Below are 18,686 nucleotides of genomic sequence, written 5' to 3'. Positions count from 1 at the left end.
TTTGTTTGCAGCCATCCTGAAACTCCTTATCACCTTGAGTTGGACAACGTCTGGCTTGTTTAAACCTGCATTGCTTGTGTGTGTTTGTTTGTTTGTAAAGGCTGGATTCCAGTTAAATGCCTTGTCCTGTCGCACGTAATAAACTGTGAATGGCGCTTCCCCTGTCTGCGGGCAATGTTCCCTCTGCTGCGACTGTTCATATCGGCCTATCCTTATCCGTTTTGTGCGGTGGAACACACCAGAAGTGAAAATAACACGGCTCTCCAACACAGCGTAGCTTCCCGAAACAAGGGAGATGGCAAATTTTGGTTTCCAGTAGATTTGAGCATGTGGTTCCGGATACTCTCTGCTCCTTATTAATACGTGGACACGGAGCAGAGCATGCACGGTGCTGAAGATGCACAGCAGGCTGTCTTTCAAGCCCGGTTTTATTAACCAGCAAGATTCACAAACTGATAGTCTGCCACAGGGCAAATGAGGTTCTATTTAATTCTTCAGGCTTCCTTTCAAACACGGGGGCGCTTTTGTGGTTTCTCCGTAACCACGCGTTCCCCAGAGGACGAGAGAAAGTTTATTAAAAATACGGAAGGCGCACAGGTGATACTGTAGCTTTGTAATAACGAGGGAAGCGTGAATGAGCGGAGAAAAAGAAAATAGGCTGAATTAAGGAAAACAACATTTTTTTCATCCTATATAGTATATAGCACTAAAAATGTGTATGCAGTGCTGTACAATTGTATCTACTTTACAAAATGAGTAGTTAATACAGAGAGGAGAAACATTGAATTTTTATTTCAAGTGTACTATATATTGAGCAGTTCAACAAGTTACACAATTTCTAGGTGGTTATCTTAAGATGTATAACAGTCATGTTTGAACACCGTACTCCTCTCTACCATACTAAATCTTGAGACAGCCATTCCCAGTGCTGAGAAAGTGGAATTTACATGGCCGCGAAATTGCTAGGAGAGATGCACGTCCATAGATTTGACCTTTTTTTGTGCTTTCTCACCCAATGATCCCATGCTTTCCGACATGTACTCTGTGCATCATTTAGGGCGAGTGTTCATTTTTCATCGTTTGACCCCTTGTTTTTCATTGCCGATAAGCTAGGGGACAGCCTTCTCCATCCAGCGGCTGTGCAACATCCAGCGGCGGAAAAGATGTGTGTGATAAGACTCTTCCCTTCTTGACTTTTTGAACTGGTCTGTTAAGTGGGGTTAGCCAAAGGTCCAGCTTCAGAGATACTGCACCGACACACTTTATTCGAGCAAATACCCAGTATGTACCTGGCAGATACCTGGAATGCGCCGCTCCTCACCTCTGACAAGCCCCGTTGCGTTTGCCTTCCCAGCCTGGGTTCATGCCTGGCTGACGGGCGGCTGATCTGTTAAATGATAATGATTAGGATTTAATAGGCTGCAATGCTTCGCGTGTCTACCAGATGGCATAAATTCATGAATTGTAATGCAGTATATATATATATACTGTGCAGTATTGCAGCCAGCGGGAATAAAATGCTTCAATCCCTGCCTGGAAAATAACTCAATGCACTCGGGCAGAAAACAGTCACAAACCTCAATACACCCGGGTATACCCGAATTCGTGGGACTAGCCGAGCTCGAATAAAGTGTGTCGCCAGTGTAGATCAGTCTATTTTCTTTTGCTGAGAACAAAGGGCTGAGAACAGCACTACTAGCAAATTGATAATAAAACCACACCCTAACTTATAAAATACAGGTGGTGCTCCCTGGAGTAAATAGAAAGTTATAACAAAAAAAGAGAGGGGGAAAAAGAGAGCAAATCCCACAAGGAAAGATTCACAGAAACTCCATAACGGGGGCACTTGGGGTGGGAACAAAATATATCAAATTTATTAAATATACAATTGATGGCAGAACAAACCAGACAAACTCTAATAAAAACTTGATTTGTTGCGAAGGGTTTCTAGTTGACACTGTAACTGTTACTGCTTTTCCACCAGGCTGCACACGTGTTGCTACCTATTGATAGGTATTTATATATACGCCTGGTCTTGAGGTTTATATATACGCCTGGTCTTGAGGTTATGTGCATTTTTTCCTCTATCCAGCTGCCTGTGCAGATATCCCATATTTTTTTTTTCAGGAGAGGTCATTCATTAACCCCTCCTGGACCTTGGGGATCACTGTGAGGTTTTAGTACCTTCAGTATTATCTGAGGTGCTCTTTTGTCACTTGACACCCTACTATTAGGACATATTTTAGGGTGCGTTACAGCATTTCATTTATATTACTGTTGTGACTAATTCTTTGGGGAAGGTCCACAGACATGTTTTTAGTGTTTTGATTATAGTTTGTCTTGTTTGTCCTACCACCAGTTGCATATTTAATACATTTGATATACTTTTTACCCCCTGAGTGCCCCGTTATGGAGTTTTCTGTGACACTTGTCTCATGGGATTTGCGCCCCCCCCCACCCCCTTTTTTTTTCCCCCTCACCCCCTTTTTTTCCCCCCTCAATTTTCTTTTGGTGCCTGAAGCAGAGGGATAAAACATGACTGGCATGTGCGTTAGCGACACAGTGTTCTCATTTGCATGTTATTACCCAGAATTCCTGGCTGCAGTGGAAGCGCTGTTTGCTAAGGGATAATGGAGAAAGCAGGGTTGCAGACCTGTCTGAGACATGCAAATACACCACCTGTGCTATTTTTAGTGTGTGTGTGTGTCTTTGTCACACACTTGCCTGCTTTGGCCTTGCGTCTGGCTATCACCCCCTCTTCCTCTTAATATGCAGCTTTCACTTTTGCCACGTAAACTGGCCCCTGTCTGTAGGAGCAGTAGAGATGCTGCAGTACGGAGACAGGAATGCTGCAGCCATGTCAATCGAGGAAAGGGCTTCATTGTGTTACAGAACACCCCCTCGGAGAGGTTTACAACCTCACACAGCTGTTTCGCTGCAAGCTGTATCATTACTGTCATGTAGTAGCGCAAACGGTAACATTTCAAACACCTCCAGGAACGACTGCTCTCCCTGTATACCATTCCCAATGCAGCCAAACATTTCCTACAGCAGTGAGACGATTTATTGCTGAGCATTGTTTGGGTGCAGAAACTGGGATCAGACACCGTGTATAAATCCAGCCCTGGTGTTGCTGGCAATGACTCAAGAGCCTAGTTTGTCAGTATCCAGTGTACTCTGCTACTCACAATGTTAAGGATATAGACACCTGGCAGCTTTGGTGTTTAGTGCCCTTCAGTATCCCCGTAAGCTCCTGGATGGGGAAGCAGAATACAGCTACAGAAAATCCCTAAATTAAGGACCGGTCTGCCTAAGCTACAGGGCATCTGGGACTTCTTACCGTCCCTCCAATAATAGGCTACATTTTAAAGAATGTTGCAGCTCTTTCGATGCTCCGGGTCCCTGCAATACACTAGCCATCCAGTGCTAGCACATTTTATATTGATACTTTATAACTATCCATTGGGACACACACGTGTTACCTTGTCTTCTATACAAACATATAACTACGTTCGGAGAAGATTCTAAAGCACCGATCTGTGTTAATTTTGTTGTGTGTGGTATGTATGTATGTATGTATGTATGTATGTATGTATGTATGTATGTATGTATATATACGCATGCGCGCACACATGATCCTCTGAAGTGGTGGGACCCCCTCCCCACCCCCTTGCTTCTTGAGATATATAAAAATGTTAAACTCCCCTTTTAAGATTTATTGTCTGGCAGAAACCATATGACCCAGTGGCTTCAGCCTCACTCGGTGTCACTGATGATGTCACTGCTTTCAATTGACCACATCGCGAGAGGACATTGCCGCTACACATCTTTTGTTTTTTCTTTGCAACACGTACTGGCAGCAGTGTTCCTCTACACGTACTGGCAGCAGTGTTCCTCTACACGTACTGGCAGCAGTGTTCCTCTACACGTACTGGCAGAAGTGTTCCTCTACACGTACTGGCAGCAGTGTTCCTCTACACGTACTGGCAGAAGTGTTCCTCTACACGTACTGGCAGCAGTGTTCCTCTACACGTACTGGCAGCAGTGTCCCTCTGATCATTGAGTGCTATGGTTCAGCATCATAGAACTCCCGGTTTACATAAATGGGGGAAAGAATACATTTTTGGGGGCAATTGCGGCTTTAATCCAGGTTATTCCGACTGTAGCATTTTTATTTCTGCCTGTTGCTTTTCTCTCTTCCTCCTGTAAATTCACCTTTCTTCTCTTGCTTTTCTGCTTATTAGAGGAGTGGTTTAACCAAGGTGAGTCTGCAGATTCTTATGCTTTTTCCCCCCTTCATTCTTTCTGCCACCTCCACGTCTAGCAAAACCGCAGTTGCTCGGTTCTACCTGACACCCAGGTGCTTTGCGGAACAGGCCTTTTAAGGCACACGAGAGGAGATCATCTGTGTTCTCATTGATGCACAGAAATCCAGATATATTGATTAACGCACACAGAGGCACTGTGTAGTATTTAACACAAATGGGGAGACGGGGTTTCAGATGCAGCTAATGTAACTGATGGGGGGAGAAATGCACTATAATAATATAATCAAGGATTTCAGATACATAGCGTCCAATACAAATATACAACCATATGTTTTCACTGGTACTATTGATTAACTTCATCCTAGGGGAATAAATGATGCTGCGTATTAGTATCAATCAAAAAGATGTGAATAATGAAAACTCTGGGTAAACCCCCCCCCCAATATAATCCAAATTATGTTATTAAACTCATACTGTCTGTGCTCTTAATAGGTTTTCATATTGCCTCAGATTTTAATAGCTTTGCTAAAGCACGAGTCATAGAACTCTAGCTCACTGCGACAGTCTATTCACGGCTAGTAATTACTTGTGTGGCTAATTCAGTACTGCAAAATGTTGAACACCACATTATTCCCTTATTTGTGTCTAACTCTACAGCTTGATTATATGATGCCCACCAAATTCCTTCTTATAACTTGTTCCCGAGGGTCTGCACTGAGCTGCACATCTCTGACACTGAATGGGGTTATACTTGGAAATGAATGAATAACATGCGGCAACAGAAAGGTGCAAAAGGGACTGTCGAAATTGAGCGGATTTAAATGTAATCTGTTAATACAGTGTGTAAATCCCTTCTGGGTTTGTCTGCATTGATCTCTTGCAACCCAATAAGTTCCAGCGTCTCCCTTTCAGGAAAGAAGAACGGTGACGCAGACAAGAACTTCGATACCCTCGACCTGCCCAAGCGATCAGAATCGGCGAAAGGTACAGTAGGATTTGTTCCTTGTGCCTAAGGCTGCGCTTATAGCGCCGGCGACTGTGACGTCAGGCTACGGTCGCTGGAAAAATCAAATAGAGATACTAATAAGCGCACGCGACGGTTTTGATGTGACTTCGCTGGCACTATAAGCGCAGCCTATGGCCGCCATGCCTATGGCTGCGCTTATAGTGACGGTGATGCAACGTCGGCCGAAAACAAATGCATTGTCGCCGCCACGTTCGCTTATACTGAGCGCGACGGGGCAACGCGATTTTCGGAAGCCGGTAATATTTGATTTTTCAGGGTCTGTCACCTTATGTTACAGCCCCTGAGTCAATCAATGCCCGAGTCGCCCGCGACGCCGCCGCAAAGCGAAATACAACTTTCGCTAGCGATGACGGGTGCCGTCGGGGGCACTATAGGCTTGGCCTAAGGCTTGAGCACCGCGGGATGACCCAAAGAATTGATTGAAATGTTGCTTTTTGGACGCCGATTGTGATTCCCAACCCCATGGGCGCTGGTGGTTTCCAGCTTGTTTCTCTTTCAGGAAAAAAACACGTCTCAGAATATGTTGACTGACGTTTTGGGAATCCCCAAAGCGTCTTCTAACTGGAAGGTTTGGGTTGGCACATGTTCTGGATTTCTGTCTACTGCCTGTATCTTCCAGGGATTTGTCAGTAGAGTTCACATTCCACATCCTCTTGTTGACTCTGTTACTGCCGGAAGAGCCTGTAAATGTAGCGAATGGATTCATGTTTCATTTATAACCTCATGCATTTGTTTATAAAAGCCTGCACGTCTATAACGATGTCTAATATTTCATTTTAATTGGAGTTTTCGTTGGGTGTTTGGGCCAAAGTATTATAGTCGTGCATACCGCGCCATGGTAAATCCAGATCAGGAAAAGTCCTAACTTCTATTTTGATTTCTATTTACATTTCTATTTACCATGTCCTCTGAGCTGAATGCCCCCCGCTTTTCTTTAAAAATAAAATAAAAACCTAATGAAAGCAACGATCCAAAATATTTACTTGTTTTAAGTGCCAGTAAAAAAAAAAGTTAAATCATAGATGGTGACGAGGGTCAAAAGTTGTAGTCGACTCTGATAGCATTGTGGGAGTCTGTTGGCAGCCATATTGATTTCCCATAAGGCACCAAAAACGCCAGAATATAAAGTTAAAGATCTCCCCAACTGGAAGGTCCCAGCCCCTCCAGCACTCACCATCACGGGACCACTGCTGACTGAAGAGGTGGCGTCCTCCTATTCCACTTGGTGATGGATCATGTGGCGCAGAACATGATCTCCCCTAGATGAACTAGCAGGATTATTATACCGTAGCTACTATGTCATGGGGGCCCCTGGAAGGCCAGACCTCATGGCGTAGTAGCTACATCTTAAGGGCACCCCATGGGATAGATTAGACTTTAGCACCTGCTTGATTTGGGATTACATTGGGGTGGTGGGCAAATTTATCATACTTTGTCCACAATGTGTAACGAATACCCAGCTTTAAAGGAAGTCATGGCAAAGGTTAAAGATGTGTGCCACCCCCCTCCCGCCCCTCCTTACCTTGACTCCGGCGTTCTGAAGTCACTGTTGCCATGGCAACGTGACGTCACGTGATACAGTAAACATCTGAGCCAAGGTGAGCTAGAGTTGCAGAGGCCTTCGCCGCTTCCCCCGACATTTAATTTAAATGCCTTCGGGAAAAGCGTGGGGCCTCTGTAACCCCCGCGCCCCGCAGAGAATCTCGCGCCCCCCACTTTGTGCACCCCTGCCATAACACATGGAACAAATCTGAGGCTACCGATGCTTTACCAAGGAATGTCTTCAGGCAGCGAAGGGGTTAACATACCCCATAAGCACCCTACAAATAAAATACAAAAAGCATAACATTTAAAATGCGCAAATATTAAGCCATCTGGAGCCCAAGTGGCCAGCTGGACTTGGGTTGGCTACTTAGGGGGTCATTCTATATCTTTTGAAGTGGTTATTAAGGCCGTAGACCAATGTGGATTTTCGTCCAGAAACTGCCTGATTTGGCTGCTTCAGCAGATCTAGAATAAGCCACCAAGACGTTAATATAGTAATGTTTTGATCACTTATTCTAGGTTGGCTATTATCTTGCCTAGGCCTATGGGGACCATTATTAACATAGACAAGATAGGCCTAACGCCAGCCTGGGGTAGGTGATAACGCAAATCTTTATCTGTTGGCGGTAGCCCAATATGTCTGTGAATAGTATCTTAATGAGGACATTTGCATTAATAACCAATTTCCCTTAAATTTAACAAATCCCATCGGTACAAACTTGTGTTGCTTTATGCGAAGACAGAGAATTACCTCATTTAAAAAAAAAAAAGTAGATATATAGATAGATATATATTTTACAACACAATTTCAGCCTTCATCTGCGTTTAGTGAATCAAGGCTTTTAAGCAGCAGTTCAAGCTGCTGGGTTTGTTTTTGTTTTTTGGACATTTAATTTCCCCCCCCCCCCCCCCTTTTTTAATATGTGCATCAATACAATCCACGCAATAAGTCATTGGCTAAGTTGCTGATCGATCCGTTCTTCATTGATCGGCGAAGGTTTGGACCGGGGGTTCACTAAATGCAGAATACTCAGCAGCCAGTCAGTGGAACACATTTGTATATTAATATGACAAAGTTCTGTGGGGAAGATCATGTGACCAGGCAGTCACTAGATACAATTGGTGCACTGCGAGAGAGAGGGCAGGGCTCAAAAAGGGCTGTGCTAGAGCCTGTTTCACAAGAGGTAGGGGATGTGACTCTGTAAATGGTTGCTAAAGAAACAAAAAATGCTTGTTACATTATAATACATTAAAAATGTAATTTAGAATTGTTTAAAAATTAAATGCTACAAGTATTTTCTCATAGTACAGAACTGATTTATTTAAAAAAAAAAAAAACACGTAGGATATTGCTTGGTCTTCTGCTGCGTTGGGCTTCTGAGGTTTCAGGAAGAAGGTTGCCCAGCTTTTTGAGAGGTGACTTGTAAGGTCTCTCTCATATCCTTGTGGCTTAAGCATCGAGGGTACCAAGAGTTAGTCTGACGGATGCAATGCCATTATCTGAACCTTTCTGATGGTAAGAGGTGCACTTTCATCCTCAACATTGTGCACCCAGATTCGCTAGTGTTTGTTTCTCATTTCCTTTCGTATCCTGCCTGCGTCCCTCTTCTTTGATATATATCAGTACTCTGTGCACCGTACACACTGTTATCGATCCGCCTCCATGTACACAGCAAGTGTTGGCTTGACCTTCGCGTCCCTAATATTGATTCTATCTGAGGCTAAGAGGAAGAAGAGACCAGTCTGTGTAACACGGCATACACAGAGACCATTTGTATCACAGCATCGTTTTATGGTTTATAGGTAACCCTGAGAATTCAGAGGCGCCTCCGCGTGAGGACCGATCCTGCAGGCACAGCCCGAAGCTGTTAATATTCCTCACCTTTCACAGTCATAACCACTGCAGACAGGATAAGCTCCTATGCTTGGCTCTATCCGTTGGCACAAAGCTTTGTAGCTGTGCCACATCAAAGACGCGCGTCTTACTCGTGAGGCGATAGGAGTTTAGCCAGAATATATACCGAACTGTGATTACCTCCGTTTACCCCGACACATTACATGGGGCTGGCAGTTTTTAGAGCCTTACCCTGCTGCAACAAAGGAGGTTCTGCCTTCAAACTTCCTTTACAAACTGGGCTCGGAGCTCTAATTATTGATTTCATTCAGTCTTTGAAATATAAACGGATGATTGCTAAAAAAAAAAATGAAAACACACGTTTTACTTTTCTATGTATTTACCTGCGTTCTGCTTTTTTAATGGATGCAAATACTTTTTTTTATAGTGGTTTATCGACAACCTTTTTATTGTAGATTTCAGGTGGATTTTTTTATGCTTTGTAAAAAATAAATAAAACTACGCATGTATAAACCAGGCCCCTGCTTTTCTGTAACTATGGAGGACCCTTTTTACATTAGAGCAGGGTTTCTCAACTCCAGTCCTCAAGGGCCACCAACAGATCAGGTTTTCAGACTATTCCCTGCTTCAGCACAGGTGGTGCAGTCATTGATTGAACCACCGGTGCTGAAGCAGGGATATCCTGAAACCCTGCCCTTTTGGTGGCCCTTGAGAACTGGAGTTGAGAAACCCCTGCACTAGAGACCCCTTTACTTGCCAAATACTGTATTAAGTTAAGGGACTTGATTGTGAGTTGTGTTTTTTGTTGAGGTGTACAATGCAGTGTCACAGGAAACCGAGGCTGCGAACGCAGCGTTGGAATTGCAGAGGGACTGCCCCACAGGCAGTTGGTACACAAGGGCGAGTGATGGGGCGGGGTGTAATGCGTGAAGACATCGAGAGAGTGCGTTCCCCTCTAATAAGCTCTTGTAGTCCGGGGTGACTCCGGGCATCATTACCAGTTCTGAACGTACTCCCTGAGTGACAGCCCTGTCTTCCTGCTGCCTCCTCTCCGCCATTCCGATGAGATCCCAGAGCCTCCCTCTCCTGCAAGTCCTTCACCACATTAAAACGCAGACGAGACTTTAATGATCAAAGACATTTTCAATCCGAGCCGGCACAATCTCTGTCCGTTTCAAATCTACCAGCCACGGGTTGGTCTTTTTTTCTAAGCTACTTTTTAACCTCTTCCTTTGACGTGACATCTGAAAATGATCAGAGGACATTGCGCCACTACAATGAAAGGGGGGCGTTTCCACCACGGAACCGACCTTCCTTAAAAACGACCGTGCAGCAATGTGGAAATATATTGCTTATAACTGCATCCATCCTGATTTTCTAACGCTTCTTGGAGGAACACCAAAAAACATGATTGGGGCTCTTCAAAATGTATCGGAAATGTGGCCTCCCCCACCCCAGAAATCCAGCTTGACCTCCAAACTATGGATGTATATCTTTATATAGCGCTGTCCATGTACATAGCAGTTATACATGTGACATTAGTATTATAACACACCGTGAGAATAAGTGCTGCAGACCTAAAGTAGTTCCTGCCCCAAAGAGCTTACAATCTAAGTGGTAAGTAGGGACAACTTGCAGAGAGCATATTAGGGTGATCTGGTAAGTGCATCTGCAAGGCGTTGAGGCGCAAGCCATATGAGATGTATAGTATTGGCAACACTGAATAAACATTTCAGACATATGAAAGCTCTATAGATTTATTTTTTTTACCTTCCGCATCCCCTGAAATACATCAAAAGTGATTCACTATTACTAATATTGGTCATCCATCCAGACATGCATTGATCATTATTTTTTTTGTTTGTGTTTTTTAAATCCAAGCAGATCTTCATACACTTTGTGGTTCAATGAAATATCGATGCCACGTTGCTAAGAATAGACCTGTTCTTTTTTGCTTTAATTAAAAGCGGATTCCCTTCTTGGACCTTTTTGAACAGAGCTGCCAGTGCAACGGCCACTTAATTTGAGGATTTGTGTCCAGTCGTTCCTGTTCCCGAATGCATTTAGAGGACAGGAGAAGCCATGGATTAAGATCTGACAGAGTTGCGTGTAAGCCTCGGAGTGTTATTACTCATTCCGTGCTGAACGGCTTCGACCACAAGAATTTCCTTCTAAAAATAATCCCCAAATCACTGAGTGCTGGACGGGGCGGCAGGGATTCCAGAAATCCAGTGTTGCCTTTAATCTTTAGTTTGTATTAAATACCTTGCTGCTGCAAAATTAGCACCCCCCCCCCCCCCCCGTTTTTACAGCCTAGAACTCCTTCATGCTGTAGCTTTTTTAGAAGGAAACATGTGTTCCTGCAACATCATGAAGATAAAGTGCTCTCTACATAACCTCAATTAGTACAGATCCATCCATTGAACAGCTCGAATAAGTAAGTCAATGTCAGACCTGTTTACCCATCATTGCAATACTAGCCGGGCTATTTTTAATTATTTTTTTTAGTACTTTGGAGCATTAACTGAATAAATAAGTATAATAAATGAGAAGCGTGCACCCATTTTTTTCTTTTGGTGAAACGGGGAGATTTCTTTTGAACTTGCCTTTTTGTCTGTATTTTTTGTGGTGTAATGTTTTTTGCCGTGTAGAGAAATAGAAAATATTGAGGCTCTTAAAGTATCCCTTACGGAGACATGTCTCACTACAGCAAACCCATTTTTCTTGCTCCATTAATCAACTACGGCACTGGTTTCCAACTTTTTTTTTTTTTTTTTTGGTTAAGGAACCCTAAGTGAAATTCTGAGGAACCCCAACCTTCTCTAATAGCGCGTCTGATATCAGATGCATTGTACATTCTTCTGCATTTGATACAATGTTCGAATGACCAGAACATTGCAGGGAACCCTTTAGGGATGCCCGGGTAACCCAAGCGTTCCTAGGAACTCTGGTTGAAAAACACTGAGCTAAGGAGATCCATTTTTCCTGGGGTTCTGACTAGTTTTTGGAAAGAGGCACAAGTGAAGGCCTCTTCCGTTTTTAGTTCATTTAGTGCATAAGTTATGGGTAACCGAATACCTGAGGCCAGTAGTAACACGGAGTGCGTCGGGTAAGACTATCTCCATTCCCCCTTGGGTTTTTTGTCCATTCTGGGCTTAGATGATTAGATTCTGCAGGGCTGAAGAGTTTAATTTTGGTGTCGTTGGCACTCGCTCCTTTTGTGTTTGCTTTGGTAGTGAATTGCAGCTCGGTTTCCTTAAGGTTCAACAAGGAATCCGGCCGCTCCTCCTCTTACCGGGCACCTCATGACTGGAACAATCTACCAGAGACTCTCAAAACTGCCTCCAGTTTAAGTAATTTTTTTCTTTCAAACAATTTTATTAGGCATAGATACAACAGGTGATTTACATGTTCATTTCACAGCCTAATACATAAACATTTTAACTTTTTCCGGGGTAAAAAAAGGGCAAACTTGTTTGTCCTAGAAAGGGGGGGGTCCTCGAAGAGTGAGCACAGAGGGGAGGGGGGGGGGTGTTCACATCCTGGAGGCCACGTTCCTTGGTCCTTTGGTCGTAAGGGGCTGACGCTGGGAATCGGGGGGGCCTAGTTTGCTCCCTTAAGTTGTATCTACCGAAGCCCTCATCTCGCGAGGAGTGACCAGGTCTCCCATATTTTGTCAAATGCGATAAGTTTTTGCCAGTTTAAGTAATTTAAAGACTTCAGCTGCCTCCCATTTTAATCTGGTCTGTAATTGTTACATACGCCCATAATCATACATTATCTCTGTCCATGAAATGCCTGTAAATATGATGTATATCCTCTGTCCGCTTAATGCAACCATGTATTGCCATTATAACTCTGTTCCCGGGGCAGATGTGAAAACGAGAGGTAACTCCCACTGTATTATCCTGGTAGAACATTTTATAAATAAATCCTGCTAAGCATGTGGGTGGTCAGGAGACAGTCCCGCAAAGCAATGAAAATGTAACGGGCCGTTTACGTAGAAAGATTTACTGTACTTTTTGACGGGTTGTTTATATATCTTATAGACTAAGCATTTCATGAGGAGTCTGGTTTCAAGAGAGGCTCCTGAAAGGCCATAATGAAAACTAGTTGACCGTCTGAGAAACATGTACATTCTTCACCCTGCAAACTCCAAACTTCTGATTTGTATAAATTCACCCACAGAAACCTTTTATAATGCAACAACAACACTTGTATCTTCACCCTTCCTTTCATCTGAATACTTGGTATGTTCTACAACACTGGGCTTGGTGTCTGTTCCTCAGTATTATTGTGGATGTAAACTGGCGGACCTTATAATAACTTGGCTAATTCCCCATAGAGCCATTGAGGACAACTTGTTCAGAGTACAAAGTTCACCTTCCTCTTAAGGTATTCATAATTCATAGCAATGTCTGCTGATCTGTTGAACATTTTGAATGTTAGATGAGTGGTTGCCCAAGAACAGAGATTTCCCCAATGGGCCCTCCCTCCCCAGCATTGCTTTTACATTTCCACCCTTGCAATCTCCTCTCCTGGCTCTCGGTTTCCTCAATCTTGATCCTTTTCTGTGCCTGTCACTTGTGATTTATGGTTTATTGTAATGTACCGGCATATTCTATAGCACTGTGCAGCATGGAAGATAAGACACCAGGGAATGGAGAACCTTTTCTAATAAACATTGCATGGATCATGCAGAAGATTCTCTCTCCAACTGCCCCCCTTCCCCCCAACATATAGACCTGATCACTTGTATACTAGAGAGATTGGGGACACACATCAAAAAAGATCTAAAGAGCAGCCATGGAGCATGTTCCCAAGGCACAGGAGTGAGCTGCTCAGTGGGAATTTAAGGTGCTACCAGTCAGGAACTTGAACAAAACTTTGAGAAACCCGGCATACATAAATTGGCATTTATCACAACACTGCTTAACTGTGCTGTTCCACTTATAATACACCCCAATATATTTAATTCATCTCTCAATTAACTGAACCAGTGAAAAATCTTTTATTTTTGTACAGCTGCTGCAAGGGGTTATGTTAAATCTATACTGTAATTCAGAAAGTTTGTTTGTTAGTCCGGCTATACAAATCCACCCGCTTAATCCTAGAGCCGCCAAACTTGGCGTGCTATGTAATAGGTTCAAAAGGAAGAGTGTAGGTGGTGGTTTGGTATGTTTGGCCCATAGCTTGGTATATCAGATCTATATCCTATATATCATGTTTCTGTACGAATGTGCAGCTGGACAAGGTGTGCAATTCACGATGCTACTCACGTGGCAGATACATGGCCTACCAGGTACAAAACCCAGTGGCTGACTTGCTTAGAGTATTTGTGGATGGTAGATATAGGTGGTGGTGGGGGAGACAGCGTCCCAGGACCGCGAGGAAGAAGGAAAGGGGGATTGAGGGAGGACAAGAGCACAGGGTTCAGACAGGTTTGGGGGAGGGGGGAGGGAGAGGAAGTGGGGGGTCACATAGTTGTTGTGCTGCCAGAACTTCAAGAATTACCTTGAATTCTCCCTACTTTATACACCTCCGCCCGCCTCCTCCCTTGGGGCAACGCCGGGTAATTTCGCTAGTTTTCTATGATTAAGCCACATTGAGATTCTGGAAAACTACATTGAGATTCCTGACTGCAGCTTGTTCAGCAGTCTTTTGTCGCCTCCGCGTGAAAATGATCTGTTGCTTTAACACCTTTTTTATGTGATTGGAGGGAGCCCTCCTGCTTTAGACATTGGCTCTTATTCTATCGAGAGCCGCCGATCGGTCACACGGTAAGCCCCTTTGACGTCCATGGCCATTTGTACTGTATATAGTGGAGGATATGCGGCTCCTTGTGTGCTGCCAGCTCTGGGACCACGTTCCCTTCCTGAGGCCGCCCTGGCGCCCGAATCCTTCAGTTGCTTGAAACGGTTTCCGAGGAGAAAATTACAGCCTTGGCTCGGATTCTATTGGTCTTTTGGGTGGGGCAGTAAACTAAGAATTGCATGTTGGAGGTTGTAACTCACAACCTGGTAAGGCTGTTAAAACCCAATGCTCCACAGATGTTGAATCAAGCTGGCAGTATGGTTTTTACTACCACCAAGGGGAACCGAGGCATTCAGCCTTTGCATATTTTAGGCACAGAATGCGTTGCCTTGAAGTGGAAGCCTGACATCCTTTTGGAACACACACCTATTCCCCTTCCGGTGTCATTCTCCTGTCCCAGCTGCATTCCTTTCATTTACATAGATTCTCCATCCTTTTTACTTAGAACTCCAGTGTTTTTCCCCGTTTCATGTTGTAAATCTATTTATTTTTTCGATACGGTTAACCCTTTCATTACCATGCACGTCCATTTGTGCATAGTCCACTTTTTTTTTTTTTGCCTCCTGATTTGTAGACTAACCTTTCCCGTCCACTTTTCAGAAAGAGTCGTAGTTAATTTGGGAGGGAGCATAGTGGGCTTATGGAAGAGGCTGCCAGCAGGGGTGTTTTTAGGTGCGAACGCTGACATGTTTTAGATGACCCACAGTAATTGTCAGTCCATGCTTTTATTTCATGGGAACCTGTGTGTAGGATACTTAAAATCAGCACATAGAAAACGACAAGATGAGGGTTATAACGGCTTTTATTGGGAAAGTTCATTTTGACGTTGATTTAAACGTTCAAGTCTGGTACAAGGAGTAAACGCCATATCAAATAACAGCGTTGAAGGGGATAACATACCAATGGCTGGCGTTGCTGTGGAGTTGTTTTTCTTTCTATCTTTGGCCCATTAGTTGCTAAGCATGTGACACGATGCCATGAGCACTGCATGTGAAGCAGCACCATCATGTGACACCTCTAACACGCTTATCGCATGCTAGGAAGAAGTCAATCCTTTCAGACAGATCTCCGGGTTTGTTCTGATCGATTTTTTTCGACGTGTAGAAGGCACGCAGAACACGGACCTCCTTATTACACGTGATCAGTCCCAGAGAAGCCAGCACCCCCCCCGGGTGCAAACCCCGTTTAACAAAGCCCAGGTGAAATTCTGCTAACTAAACTGAACAAGCCGCTTTGCATTGTCTGAAGGTGACTGATGGGGTAACCATGACAACAGTGATTTTGGGCCCCTGCAGTGTGCTGTTGGTAAGAACCTTGCTCCCTGCAGGGCTGCTTCTGTGTTGAAGATTTCCTGCCTTCGCTTCACAATGCTAACGAAGTCCTTGTGCCTGCATCCACGTTGCAGATTCTCACCGCCATCCAGCGACAGCTGTGCGCCTCTCTCTCCTCATTGAGGCTGAGAGGCTGGAAGGACCGCTCCTTTTCATTTAATTTTAAAGTGATTGCCTGTCACTTAATGATCCCTGGAGGTGTGTGTGTGTGTGTGTGTGTCTCTGTGTGTGTGTCTCTGTGTGTGTGTCTCTGTGTGTGTGTGTGTCTCTGTGTGTGTGTGTCTCTGTGTGTGTGTGTCTCTGTGTGTGTGTGTGTGTGTGTGTGTGTGTGTGTCTCTGTGTGTGTGTGTGTGTGTCTCTGTGTGTGTGTGTGTGTGTGTGTGTGTGTGTGTGTGTGTGTGTGTGTGTCTCTGTGTCAACTTTTATAAAACCCCTAATGGCATTAACCAAATCATCCCACCCCCTCTTAACACTAGTGTTTCCCTGGACCTGCCAATACAGAGAACACCTACGGTTGCAATGATATTATTAATATACGCTGTATAGCATTTGGGGGTTTAACGAAAATCCTTTACTGAAGAGTTTATAATCCTATTTGTCAGCTGTGCTACAAGGGGATGGGCCCAAAATATTAAACCTCACGCTGCTGCTGGTCCTCTTGGTATTGGCACAATGATGCACCCTAATATGTGCCCCTAAAGAACGCCCCTCTGCTGCGTCCCTCCTGCCCATCACTCCCAGGAGACGGTCATTTCAGAACAGTTCTCATTATAACCGGGGATTCTAATGACTGTAAAACCCGGGTGATTATAGAGCAGCTCGCATCTAAAAATAGCCGTGCTTAGCTGGCCCAGTGTAGGAGAGGTAGAAGTGATCAGTAATGGGAGGCGTGTTTTACTGCAGAGATGCAGGGAGCTGCTAGGAAAGCTGCTCCTCGTGTCAGCAAGATCTTACAGGATACGCTTTATTTGGTCCAGTTTGAGATCATGAAAGGTCATTCACAGATTTATAAATGCCTCTTCACATCTGAACTATTTAGATTGTGTGTGGTGTGGTGTGTGTGTGTGGTGTGTGTGTGTGTGGGTCATTTAGAGAAGAAACGTTGGTTTCAGCAGCCAGAAATCCTAATACCGGCTCAATGAGTTTGGGAATTTGTGGGGGAGCGGCCACTTCAAAGGTTTTGGTTTTGTTGATTCCATTGTGCGCATTTAATAACTTGCTTTGTCTCTCCTGTGCAGCCAGTTGATATCGTTTCTTCACTTTCTTAGCCCCTACAAATAACCCATCTTTATACTACATTGAAAATAAATAACTAATTGCTATTGAATTGAACATATGTAATTGGATTTAAATGTATACTGGCAAAATAGGACATTTGCTTATTATTTAAATTGCATTTATTTTTGTTACTTAAACCTAATGCCTAACCATACATTAAAATCCTATCATTTACTGTCCCAGACACCCCCTGCAGGTTGGCCTTGGGTTCAGTCTCGGGTTACACTGTACTAGGAACCTATATATTTTAATAGATTATACACCCTGAGACACCAGCAACGCAGTATCCGTGTCAAGTTAGGGAGATATCGCAAATTAACCTGAACTCTTTGGGGTGGTTGGGGGAGGAGGGGGTGTTATATATCAAATTTTGACCACTCTTTCTGCGCCTCCCTTTTGTGACCTACAGCCCAAATCCTTGCGGGAAGAGGTTAACTTATTCCACGCTGGCTGTATTGTTAGCACGGTGCTTCCCCATGCAGGCTTGGATCCAGAAGTTACACGGCACACTGATCTCCTGGCCTGCGCTGTCTTCTCGCTTGTCTCCCAGCCCAGACAAATGACTCCCATTAGTGTCGGTGTAGTGTTGCTTTTGGCTCTCTGAAGCCTTCCTCCGTCCTCCTGTCCCTCGGAGCAGTTTTCTTCGCTCTATTAACTCCTTTTGGGATCTGGTTAGCTGGATTTGCAGTGTGAGCACAGTGACATGTTTTCTGCGGGAGGTTTGAATCCCACGTGGGAAGGACGAGCCCAATAAGACATTGAGATCCTATGTATGGGGTTCTGTGATGGGGCTGCTTGCAATGCTTTGTTGAGGTGTTGGAAGAAAGCTGGTTTCATGAGTTTCCTTGGCTGTGACCTTCACAAGACCCACACAAGCTCCTCTATTGCCCCCCTGTGGCAGCAAGGCTGTGTTGCACTACCTGCATGCAGAATAAAATGATTCCTGTTGCATTTGAAATCTGGGGGGGGATTATTCATTAAACTGCGATGGTGCCGGTCGGGTCACTATTGCTTGGAGTCTCCCATTGACCTAAATAGAAAGTTTCATGCAATAGTCGCCCAATCAGCACTATTGGAATTTAATGAAGAATAACTCCTTCAATTTCCAAATCTGCATTCTTTCCAAAATCTCCTGTTTTTTTTTATTTGGCTTTGGTAAATTTGAGCTGTCTGCCTGTTACCATATATGTGATTTTTATATACGCGTGTGTGTATAAATATATACACTATATATGCTTTTCTGCAAATCGGTCTCTTCTGTGGCTGACCTTAAAAATTCATATTTTTACTATAGTTTATTTTTAATTTTTTTTCCCCCATGTGCAGGTTTCGAACTTCTGTACCAACCGGAGGTGGTCCGCCTATATCTGTCCATCCTGACGGAGAGCCAAAACTACAACACATTGGAGGCTGCGGCAGGGGCCCTGCAGAACCTCAGTGCTGGCAACTGGACTGTAAGTGAGGGAACTGCCTGGCATTAGATCAACCGTTTCAAACTGTGGTCTCCAAAGCCATCCCAATGTCCTTCCATTGAGCGCTCTTGCAGTATGGTATGAATAGGTTATAGT

At 44.1% G+C, this 18,686-nt stretch overlaps 1 protein-coding gene across 4 annotated transcripts in view; it reads left to right on the top strand.

Moving 5' to 3' along the window:
• The window catches only part of ARVCF (ARVCF delta catenin family member), a 61,337-nt gene that overhangs the window by 28,120 nt on the left and 14,531 nt on the right, over positions 1-18,686 (top strand). For 3 of the 4 annotated variants that reach the window (XM_075568577.1, XM_075568573.1, XM_075568575.1), the window contains exons 7-9: positions 4,245-4,262; positions 5,181-5,252; positions 18,445-18,572. In XM_075568577.1, coding sequence (XP_075424692.1) covers positions 4,245-4,262; positions 5,181-5,252; positions 18,445-18,572 — 218 coding nt within the window. The remainder of the gene's footprint in view (positions 1-4,244; positions 4,263-5,180; positions 5,253-18,444; positions 18,573-18,686) is intronic. The other variant, XM_075568576.1, reaches the window with a different exon arrangement.

This window comes from Ascaphus truei, chromosome 13 (genome assembly GCF_040206685.1).
Source record: "Ascaphus truei isolate aAscTru1 chromosome 13, aAscTru1.hap1, whole genome shotgun sequence".
Taxonomy (NCBI): domain Eukaryota; kingdom Metazoa; phylum Chordata; class Amphibia; order Anura; family Ascaphidae; genus Ascaphus; species Ascaphus truei.
The sequence above is the reverse complement of the archived record's forward strand: the minus strand, read 5'-3'. Positions and strand labels throughout refer to the sequence as shown.